The sequence below is a fragment of the Nicotiana tomentosiformis genome, chromosome 3 (assembly GCF_000390325.3).
Source record: "Nicotiana tomentosiformis chromosome 3, ASM39032v3, whole genome shotgun sequence".
NCBI classification, from domain to species: domain Eukaryota; kingdom Viridiplantae; phylum Streptophyta; class Magnoliopsida; order Solanales; family Solanaceae; genus Nicotiana; species Nicotiana tomentosiformis.
In genome coordinates this window covers 19,223,830-19,235,468 of record NC_090814.1, presented here as the reverse complement: position 1 = coordinate 19,235,468, position 11,639 = coordinate 19,223,830, and the positions used below count along the sequence as shown (strand labels likewise).

The 11,639-nt window shown below is 33.2% G+C and overlaps 1 protein-coding gene across 2 annotated transcripts; it reads right to left on the bottom strand.

Annotated features, from left to right (window-relative positions):
• Positions 1-6,585: 6,585 nt before the first annotated feature.
• LOC104104758 (non-structural maintenance of chromosomes element 4 homolog A-like) lies at positions 6,586-11,305 on the bottom strand. 2 transcript variants are annotated; one of them, XM_009612912.4, is made up of 7 exons: positions 10,711-11,305; positions 9,936-10,016; positions 8,515-8,767; positions 8,341-8,431; positions 7,717-7,933; positions 7,541-7,632; positions 6,586-7,045 (listed from the first exon to the last, which is right to left on the bottom strand). In XM_009612912.4, the coding sequence occupies exons 1-7, from the start codon at positions 10,997-10,999 to the stop codon at positions 6,806-6,808; spliced, it is 1,263 nt and encodes a 420-aa protein (XP_009611207.1). In that variant the 5' UTR covers positions 11,000-11,305; the 3' UTR covers positions 6,586-6,805. The 2 variants fall into 2 exon arrangements, with proteins under 2 accessions (XP_009611207.1, XP_009611208.1); XM_009612913.4 differs by having other exon boundaries at positions 6,875-7,045; positions 7,541-7,643.
• Positions 11,306-11,639: the final 334 nt, after the last annotated feature.

Sequence of the window (11,639 nt, the reverse complement as noted above, 5' to 3'; positions counted from 1 at the left end):
TTGACTTGTTGATTATGAAATGCCTTTCGTAGATCCAACAATAGACAAAAATCTTCGGGTGATTTTTTTTTATCTACCAAGTTTTGGTGGACAAGAATTATTTAATACATGTGTTCGGTGAGAGATAGTAGCAAATAAGAAATAGTAACGGCAAAAGGCCAAATATACCCCTCTACTTTTGAAAATGGTTCAAGAATACCCATTGTTATACTATTGGGTTATCTATACCCCTGCAGTCATACTTTGGGTTCAAATATACCTCTCATTTAAAAGGAGGGACACGTGCCATCGTCATGTTTGTCAATTCTAAATATTTCCTAATTAATTAAAAAAGACCCCATTACTCATACCCGAAATTTATTTATTTTTTTTGTAAAAATTAAAAAAAATTAAAAACAAAATTTTACTAAAAACTGAAAAAAAACGAAAATATTTTTTATTTAGTTTTTACAAAAAAACTGCTTTAAAAAAAACTAAAAAATATTTTCTAAAACAATATTTTTGTAAAAACTGAAAAAACAAAACTGAAGCAATTTTCTAAAGCAATTAAAAATTGAAAAAAACTGAAATATTTTTAACTAAAAACTGGGAAAAAAAAATATTTGTTTTTTTCGGTTTTTACAAAAACTTTGCTTTAGAAAATTGCTTTTTAGTTTTGTTTTCAGTTTTTACAAAAAATATTATTTTAGAAAATATTTTTCAGCTTTTTTTAAAGCAGTTTTTTTGTAAAAACTGGGAAAAAAAATCGTTTTTTCAGTTTTTAGTAAAAAATATTTCAGTTTTTTTCAGTTTTTACAAAAAAAATTGCTTTAGAAAATTGATTTTCAGCTTCTTCTTTTTTTCAGTTTTTACAAAAACAAAATATAAAAAAATATTTTCGTTTTTTTCAGTTTTTAGTAAAAATAATTTCAGTTTTTTCCAGTTTTTACAAAAAAAAAATTATTTTTCATGTATGGGTAATGAGTCTTTTTAATTTATTAGGAGATATTTAGAATTGACCAACAGGACGATGACACGTGTCCCTCCGTTTAAATGAGGGGTATATTTGAACTCAAAGTATAACTGCAGGGGTATAGATAACCCAATAGTATAACGAGGGGTATTCTTAGACCATTTTCGAAAATAGATGAGTATATTTAGCCCTTTGCGGAAATAGTAATAGTAAGAATAATTCAAACTGTCTCAGTTTGACTCAAACACCAATAGTAGTGTAGAGTTGCGATCACATTATTGGTATGCTGTTTTGAAGCATTTTTGGTCATGATTCCACTAGTCTTATTTTAACTCAACAACACTGAAATTAGAGTTCCAATAATTGTAATAGTTGGAAAGTATGGTGTCTAACGGGACGGCCCGGTAGGTGTTAGGGGATGGGGGTAGTGGGTCGTGTGATGTGACAGGACAGCCGTTTAGTCCCGGTGTCCCGGCCCGGTACTGGGTGTGGTGCCATATATTTTATTTAAAATTATAGCGTAGACAATAAAATTACGTCAAGAAAAATAATCGAGACTGAAAATATTACAATAATTGTAGTATTTGATTTCAAACAATTTGAGCTTCAAGCTTGATCTTGAATTTATGCTTGTTTTCACAAACGATGATCTTGAATTCAACTAGCACGAATTTTGATTTGAACTCATACTCCTTGAACCTTAATTTGTTCTTCGGTCTTGAGCTTGAACCTGATTGCTTAAAGCTTGAAGCTCGTAGAGAATTTTACGGCGTTTGATCCACGAGCTCTCTCTTGCTTCTTGTTATGACTTCTGGTGTCTTTTCTGAGTTATGACTACCCCTATTTATAGTTGTGGAAGAGAAGAGTTGTGATGAGAACAAATCTTTCCGACCAATCAGATTGAAGTGTGACAAGTCCGCATTTGATTGGTCAGAACATGTCACTTGCATATGTGGCACGATTTTATTGGCCTTTTAATTTGACTTGACGTGCCTTGTCGTTTTGACACGTGGCATGATCCCATTAGCTCCTCCATTTGACTTTTGGTGCCACGTGGCACCAAACTGGGCCTCTAGGAAGATAACATCTTGAGTCTAATGAAGTGGGTTCGTCAGCTTGTAGGCCAATTAAATGGGTTAGCCCAATGCATTTGGACCTATTTATTGGATTTGAATAATTAATCAAATTATATAAAACCATGATATTTGTTTGGACCGAAATATATTTAATTGAGATTAAATCCAATTTTCTTATGAATTTAAATTCAATAAAATTTTAATTGCCTACAATAGTTGTTGGCCGACGGCTAATCTTTGGAAAATAGTCGTTGGCAACGGTAATAAAACGACAAACTTTAGCCCCCCAACCCCCCAAAATAACCCTTACCCCCTCAAACTTTTATATTAACCTTCAAGTTTATTAAATTACACCTTATCCCTACTTTTAACTGTAAATACCCTCCCTCCTTTATTATTTCTTACAATTCTCTAGTTCTAACATTTTCTCTCTTTATCATTCTATCTTCATCATTCTCTCTATTTTTCCACAATCATCTAAGTTTCAAGTACTTGGGCAAAATATTTGGAGCAAGTTTCAAACTGCTAAACTAATTCTTCAAGTATTTAGAGCAAATATTTAGACAAATTTTTTAAGTTTTAATATTTATTTACGGTGCGCTCGTTCCATTTCTTAATTTTTGTATTTAATTTTTGTGTTTAATTTTCATGTCTAATTCTTATATTTAAATTATGGCTCCTACAAAGGTATTAGGCATACCCAAAATATATTTTTTTTTAAAGTAATAAATGTGCTAGTTCTAATAGTAATCCTAATCCTTTTGCTAAAACTAGAAAACGCATAGAGGATTGTACCCATGTTGAAGAAACTTCCTTAAGCATATCACCTGACTTTTATTATATTATTTCAGAGGAGCCACTAGATAATGAAACTTTAAAAAAATAATTTGGCTATGTTTTGGTATTAATGAGGATGAAGAAAATGAAGAAGATATATTAGATAAAATACCCATTAGTCCAGTTTTAGAAACTCTAACTGAGACTCAATCTCGGTCTGGAGCTTTACCTCCTACTAGAGGTAAGGTAACGGCAACGCGTCAGAGAACATCATATGTATGGAAGTTTTTAAATTTTGATAAATATGCATGTCTTGCACTTGTTCTAAATGTAAATTACCATTTGCATATGGAACGGATGAAAAAGCGCAGGGGGGGGGGGGGGGTAAGGAGTCACTTGAAAACTAAACACAAAATTATATGGATACAAGCTGAAATAGATGCTGGAGAGATACCGGATCCTAGCGGCACTTTTGGCGCTCCTACTGGAGCTGGCAGGGATTTTAATTATGTTCAACAATAATTTAACCCTACTAGTGGTCGTTTACAACGTCCCTATAACATAGATAGAGATAGCGAAAACGTAGCAAAATGATCGCTATCTATGGCTTACCTTTTACTTTTCCTTCTCACCTCGCTTTTGTGCATTATATACAAGAGTCACATAATCCTGCTTTTCAAGATTTTTCTAAAACCGCATTTAGAAATGATATTTTTAAATTTCAGAATGACTATCTTTAGTATATACGTTGTGTTATCACTTAGATTGTAAAATGTCTATCACTTCTGATATATGTCATAGTCCTAATGGCAATGACTATTTAACTGTTACATGTCATTGAATTGATCATAACTGAAATATGCAAAAACGTATGATTGGTTATAAAATTCATTGATTCAGAATACACTAGAGCATATATTGTTGCTATTGTTCTAGACATTGTTCAATTTTGTGGTTTTACTGATAAAGTTGTAACTATCATATTAAATAATGCTTATGCTAATACCACTGCAGCAAAAAAAATTAAAAATTAGAATTTGTCCACTTTATGACTCAATTTTTCATGTTAGTTGCGCGTGCCATATTTTTAATTTGGTTGTAAAAAATGGTATTGATTTATTTACTACTTCTTGTGCTAAAATACAATATGATTGCGCCTATATTTTCCGTGCTAATAAAGCGAGTAGGATTCGTGAATTTAAAGAGCAGTGTATCTATGTTGATCTTCCATATAGAAAAATTTTAAAAGATATTTGTACTAGGTGAAATTCTACTTAAGAAATGTCAAAAGTTGCTTATGTCTATCGGTGTCTATACAAATGGTATTTAATGCATATAATGCTAACCTTGATGATCAAATTGTCGATTCTGATTGAGAAGAAATTCATGAGCTTATTAAATTTTTAAAAAAAATTTATTATGCTACAAAATAATTTTCTAGTATACATTATCCTACTATTATACAAATATTATGGTATATTTGTAGAATTCAAGTTGTATTTGCTAAGTATAAAAAGATAGATGCATATGAACAGTTGTTGAAGAAATAATTTTAAAACTTAAATAGTATTTTTTTTTCCTATTCCCGCCATTTATTTGGTTTCTACTATATTTAACCCATCTTAAAATTACGAGGTGCAAAAGGACTTGTTCATAACTGAAATGCCAATTGTCGAAGAATGTCAAGCTAACATATATATATATATATATATATATATATATATATATATATATATATATATATATATTCATGTTAAACTAATGTTTGATACGTATAAAAGTATGGTAACTCGAGACAATGTACATCCTCCTATAACTTCTAAGGCTAGACTAGAAGATGAAGTGGGGGAAGGTATGGAAGAGTTAATAGGTCTTGATTCAAGTGGTATTGAAAATGAACTTAATGCTTATCTTAATCAAGGATTGGAATCTATTAAAGACGAAGAAAGCAAGGAGCGACTTTTAGCATGGTAGAGGGGGCGTGGCATGTCATTTCCAATGCTTTCAAGAATAATTCGAGATGTACTGGCTATTGAAGCATCATCAGTAGCTTCAAAGAGTATTTTTTAGCACCTCACAATTTCAAATCGGAGACCATATATATTTATTAGTAGAGGACAACCTAGAGGTTTTCTCTTATTCAGAGATTGAATCAATGCAGAAAAAAGAAAATTTGGATTTAAAAAATTAACCACTAAGGAAAAAGATAATGCAATGAGATACCTTGCACTGGAAGCGATGACGGCATGGAGCTCAGGAACATTTAGCTACATTGAGCTTCATGTTGATATTATACGAAAGTTAGGAAAAAGCTATATAGGATAGTATAGATAGTAGTATGATAATTTATCATTAGCTACTTACGGATCTAATTCAAGCAGAACCCTTCCTAGAAAGTAGTTGTGTATATTAGGTTCTTTTCTTCGTGTGCTCTTCAAAAGACTTGTATTTGTGTTTGAAGTTTGAAATTTCTATTAAATAAACTAAAAGGATTTACCCTTATTTATTTTTTAAGAATTATCTTACTTAGTTACTTCTTACTTGGGATTATATTAAATAAATTACAAGTCTTTTCTTTTTATAAGTACTTAGAAAAATCATATTTACTAAAATATTTTGCTACAAGTCTTTTCTTTTTATAATTTATGGCAAAGGGCCAAATATACCCGTGTACTATGAGAAAAGGTTTAAACAAATCATTCATTATACTTTGGGTCCAAATATATCCATACCGTAATACTATTTGTTCAAATATACACTTCTTACGTTAAGTTTGTCCAAGGTGGACATCCAATCTTATGTGACACTGATATTTGATGAGGTGGATGCCACATGGCATGCCACCTCTACGCCTCTAATCCATATATAAAAGACTAAAATTTGAAATACAATAATTTTTATGGTAGAGGTAATGGTGTCAATAGTGGCAGAGGGGAAGAAAATTTTAGTGGTGAAAAAAATAGAAGGGAGGGGTAAAATGAGTTAGGGGCACCACCTCATCAAATATCAGTGTCATATAGGATTGGATGTCCACTTTGGACAAACTTAACGGGAAAAAAATATATTTAAACCAATAGTATAACGACAGGGGATATATGGACTCAAAGTATAACGATGAGAACATTTAAATCTTTTCTGATAGTACATGGGTATATTTGGCCCTTTTCCGTATAAATTATAATTTCATATTTATCTTCTTTATAATTTATTAAGTTTGAAGTTTTTTTTAAAACTAGCTGTAGCCAATTTTAATTTTTTAAAATAATTTTTAGTACTTAAATATTTAAATTAAGAAAAATCAAAAAAATTCCACTAAGGGTCTCCGTCCCGTTAGTGGTATGGGATGAGCCTAGAGGGACGTCCCGATTATCCCAATCCGATTAAGGCCCGATCTCCCTAGTCTCAGTAACTTTTCGTCTCATCCCACTAAAATTATCCTGTCCCATCCCTAGTCTAGGTTGATGCTAAACTAGACTGTAAGGCCTAATGGAGTCAGATTATCTTTATCACCACGGGTTTCAAAATTGCAACTTTTTATGAACGCCGGTAAGATAACTAAAAATAGAAGAAAGGCAAATAAAGAAAAAGTTCTTTTTTTTTCGTAGGAGCAAGGGGAAAGTGGAAATTTGGAAGGGAATTATAAGGTAGGGAATAGAACTCCCACCAACACGGTAGAAAGTTCATATAGCCAACTAACAAGGTGTAAAGTAGTAGAATTGAGTTCAAGCTTAGTTGTTTGCAAAATTACTGTACCTAGTAACCACTGCGACACCATGACTACAACGGCAAAATCTGTACAATATTATCCATTAGATAGACAAAGAGAATGTGCATTTGGTACCTCTACATTAGATACATTTTTTAAAAATAAGTACCTCTAGGTCCAAAGGGAAACCAAAAAGAAAACTCTACCAAATTCAAATAATTTTGAATTCCCCCCAAAATAGCAGAATGCTCTTCCCGCATCACTTCAGAGTTGACAAGCTGCAGCCAGTCAATCTTATGTCAGTTTTCGCTTTCCTTTCCGGTCAGCAGCAGCTCCTTGGCAATTGTCACTTTCTGGGGATTCTTCAACAACAGTCTGCTCCTGAAAAACCAGACCCCGATTCCTAGTCAATTTCCTTATTGGTGTAGTTGGCACAGGTCGTTCAGTTGCTTCAGAGGTTGATGCTGTTGGTATCGCAGCTTCAGTTCTGAGTGGCATTAATTCTTCTCCAGCATTAACTGACCCCAACATAAGCTGCATATGACGTAACAAATTTAGAGTGGCAGATCACATATCATGCGATTGAAAAGTTCAAGAATGAGTATCAAGACTGTACTATTCTTATCCTTGTATACAAAACAGCTGCTTCGGAAAAAAGCAAAATTGTTATTCATTCCACATTGATATGACGAAGAAAATTATATGACAATATTGTTTATACTGAGCATTACTTTTTGACCCTATCACTCATACACCTATTTTGTAATATTATGCAAATGCAACAATGTCATTAGTAAACTTCTTGAAGACTATTTTTGTTAGATAACCAAGCCGTTTTAATCTTTGGCAATAAACCATAAAGCCGTTACAACTTTGGTCCTCAGTGAGTTGTGCAGGATACACATTTTCTAGTCGAAGATAGTGAACCGCTTGAGTGGTAATAACAAGTCAAATCATTGAGAAGGCATTAGAAACCAATACTACGTCATGCATATAGTCTTTAGGATTTAAGAGATTATGTATAGATACCTTCCAATCCCGAAAGTCAAATCTAAAGACGAAGTGGCTGTAAGAAACCTCCCCAGAAAGGACTGCATTAGCAGCGGGACCATTCCTTGGTGCTGCAGTAAAACTTAATACTCTAGTCAGAGGAAATAAGCAGAGGTAAAATGATTTTGAGAAATAAATGGACATGGTAAACTTACAAACTAGATGACAGCCTTTTTCATCAATGGTAATATCAGCTCGCCCATCTTTAATTAGAAATGATAGGGCAAATAAATTTTCAACTGTCTGTGCAAAGCACTTTCTGTTCAGTATTAAGTTTTCAAGCCTGACAGTCTTGTGCTTCCTCAGAATTTGAAACATTGTAGCCATGTTCTTGTCAGTGTCTGTCTTCTCCTCATCAACAGTTTCTTCAAGCTGAAACATATCACAACAAATCAAAATGCGATTGACATCAAAATTAAAATTAGCAATAAAATTTTTTGGTTAGTTGTTAGTGGGTTTAGAGAAGCTGAAAGAAAAATGACTGCAACTTGCATGAGAAAAAAAAGAGAGAGGAAACAAGACTGCAAATGCAGAAACGATCTAGCTACCAGATGTACCGTTCTAGTAAAATGCTAAAAATATTATGGGCATTCACCAAATATTCATGGACTTAAAGGTCTCAAATATTCAAAAAGAACCTTGTTGGAGACAAAATTACGTTGTATATTCTAGCTTGAAGTATATACCATCTTTTGATAAAGGCACCTAAGGTGAATTCCCCAAAGCTAAAGTTTTCCATTCTATATATGGAAGCGCACAGAGGGGCATGTAAGTCATACCTCCTCAGGGCGTTCACGTTCTGTTGGCCTCATACGCTTTCTGTGAACGACAGTCTTGCGTTGCTTCACTTCAGTATTCATAGGCCCTATCCTGTAAAACGTTCAATATTCACATCTGTTTTGTTATACAAAATGGTGGGAAACAAGGGAGAAGAGAGAGGATTCAGCACCTACATTGTACAGCAACAAGGAGCACTCCTGAAAACATGAGAGACTACACAGCCGATGTACTTCCAGCAGATTGAGTCCCTATCCTCTCCTGTTATACTGCTAGATCCACCTTCTTGACCAAAGTCCCTTAGTAGGCAACTAACAAAATCTGAAGGAGTCACTCCTTCATTACCATGGGCCTTCACCGAAGTCACCAGCGTGTTCGTGATGTCCAACAGGGCTTCTGCATCCGCAACTTGTTCCCTAGGTTTTTGTACTGTATGTCAACCAGTGAAAATACAACCCAATAAGTGAAGACAGAACATTCGATCATCAATTTTCTAAATAAAGCATCTTGGTATGCCCCAAAAACGTAGCTTAACTGTTGTGATCCTCGGCAAACTAATAGCCTATTTGGTCAAGCTTTTTTTGGGCCAAAAGTGCTTTTTTTCTTTTGGCCAAGCTTTTAGATGAAAAAAAAGTGTTTTTGAGGAGAAGTAGAAGCAATTTTTGAAAAGCAGAAAAAAGTAGTTTCTCTCCAAAAGCACTTTTCTGAGAAGCATTTTTGAGAAAAATACACTTAGAAATAGTTTTCAAAAGCTTGGCCAAACACTAATTAGTGTTCAAAAGTGCTTTTCAAATTAATTATCCAAACATAAACTGCTTCTCACCAAAAGCACTTTTTTGAAAAGTACTTTTGAGAAAAGCATTTCTCAAAATAAGCTAATTTTAGAAGCTTGGCCAAACAGGTTATAAATAACATCCAAAATGTTGGACAATAAACTATTATCAAGCTAGAACCATTCAGACTCGGAGTTCGAAGGAAATAGTCAAAAGGTCCGTCGGATCTGCTTGCTAAAAACAGGAACATATTTTGCAAACAGTCATCTTTATCTCAGATATTTTAGGAAGCAGAGTAATTTAATTTGTTGTCGTACTCAGACAGGAAAAGATGCAAAATACATGAAACTGAATCTTGGGGGATAGGGAAGCACAAGTTGAGCTCTCTAATCACTTAGAATAAATTTTAATTATTTTCATACAAAATTATTAGATTTTTTTTACGTGCTCAAAAAAACCATGGATACAATACAAGACTTTTATTTGATGAGACACCACCAGACTTGAATCCCCAACATTTCAACACAAATAAGAAGAAAAAAAACCGAACGAGAATTAGAGAATCATAATATCAATCCCAGGAGGATGCAAGAAATTTTTCCATAGATAATTCTTCATCCGAAAAGACCACGACTTCTAGGCACCTTGGTAGACATAACCAAAACCTTTGCTGAACTCTCCAAAAACAGAGTGGGCTACGTTAGGGAGGAGGGAGCACCCAATTCACAAGTGACAATACGACATAAGCATGCATCTCTTCACATGCAAAAAATTTAACTAGAGATAGTATCAGTACACCAGAAAGTAAGACATTGAATCAGTACCACGCTGATGTAGTCTTTCGACTTCCTCAATTATTGACTTGAATTTATCTGAATCAACTTTTGATATATCATCTCTCTCATCTGCAAGAACGACATTAAACCAATTGCAATCCGTTATAGAATATCTGTAACCACAAAGTATAATAAAAATACGGAGTACTTTTAGCACAGAGGAGAAATTAATCAGCAACATTAGCCTCCAAAAAACATAAACATTAATCTCCTACAATTAGTAAAAATAGCTTAAGAAAAACATAGGGGAAACCAACCCTTTGCTAAGTACATAACTGAACTTCATCGAAAAATAGGAACCATTAAACTGCACATATAAATTACTCTTTAACCATTAAACTGCACATATAAATTACTCTTTGTCCCAATTTTTCATGACATTACTATTTGAACTTTTCTTTGACTATGATATTTTAATTTGTGTGTAAACATATATAATTTAAAATACTTCTTCCGTTACAATTTACATGACATTTTTCACTTTCAACATCTCAAAATGCTGAGATAATTTGATTTTTCCTACAAAATAGCATATCTTTCAATATTTAAATTCATTAAATTATTCCAGTTCTAAATTGTGACATGATGTTTTCTCTATTGAACTAACTTTCCAACAATTATATTAATACTCCATTTGTCCCAACTTACGCAGTTCCTGTATATACACATTCATATATTCACAAAATCAAGGAAAATAAGGTCACACTTTATAAACATAAAAAATTAAAAAAAAAAAACTTTGAGACTAAGGAAGAGAAATTACCAGAAATACGAGACTTAACGGAGAGATAATGAGATCGTAGAACTCTGCGTATTCCAACAGTGTCTTCGTCTGTTGATACTTCTCCATTACTCTCTGCTCCTCTATTTTGACGAATACGAGTACTAACTTTTTCGCGTTTTAGGATCGTAGTTTCTTCGGGAAGCTTTAAACGAAGTCGTCCAGCAGCTTCTACCTCTACAGAACCGTCGTTATGGCCATTGCTAGTGCTCGCCGCTACTCCGCCGCTACTTCGAGTATTCACAGGTTCACGTTTCACAATGCGAACCATAGCTTTTTCAATTAAGCATCCAAGAAGAGGAAAAAGTATTGGGAAGAAATTGACGATATGAATTTACTTTGAATTTTTGAAGAATTAGAAATAAAATCGTAAAAAATTGAGCCCTAGAAATGAAACTTTCTGGAGCCAATGTAAGAACCCTAGAAAAATTTCAATTTTTGAATGTAAGTGTTGAAGTATTAGAAACGCGCGCTCCGAGTAAGAGATTTGTTTTTTCTTTTCTAGTTTTTCTTTCTCAATGAATTTATGTTGGGAGATTTCTGTTTAGCCCCTCAACTTTCTGAGGTTTGAAACAGTACCCTTAACACTTAGTAATAAATTATACAGAGAATCATCTTTGACCTCAAATCAACCAGAAAAAAAGATTAGACTAATCGCGGTCGAAACTTTCGAAAACATATAATTTAGTTACAGTAATTTAGATTAAAACATGCTTTTTCTCAACAATGAAATAGTAAGAAACTAAATTCATAAGAATTTAGAATTTCATATTTCTATTTACTCGGCCAAAATCGACCGCGACAAACCGATCGACTATCAAAAAACCGACCAAAAAACCGACCAAAGTCGATCGGTATTTTAAAATATTTTATTTTTCAATTTTTTTTTACGAAATCGACCAACTTCGATT

Bases quoted from the DNA above. Each gene is read 5' to 3' on its own strand.
- LOC104104758 (XM_009612912.4), bottom strand. From the start codon at position 10,999: ATGGTTCGCATTGTGAAACGTGAACCTGTGAATACTCGAAGTAGCGGC. The intron at 7,934-8,340 runs GTATGACTTACA...GATATGTTTCAG, and splicing joins AACGTGAACGCCCTGAGGAG to CTTGAAGAAACTGTTGATGA. The intron at 7,046-7,540 runs GTATCTATACAT...CGTCATATGCAG, and splicing joins TTGACTTTCGGGATTGGAAG to CTTATGTTGGGGTCAGTTAA.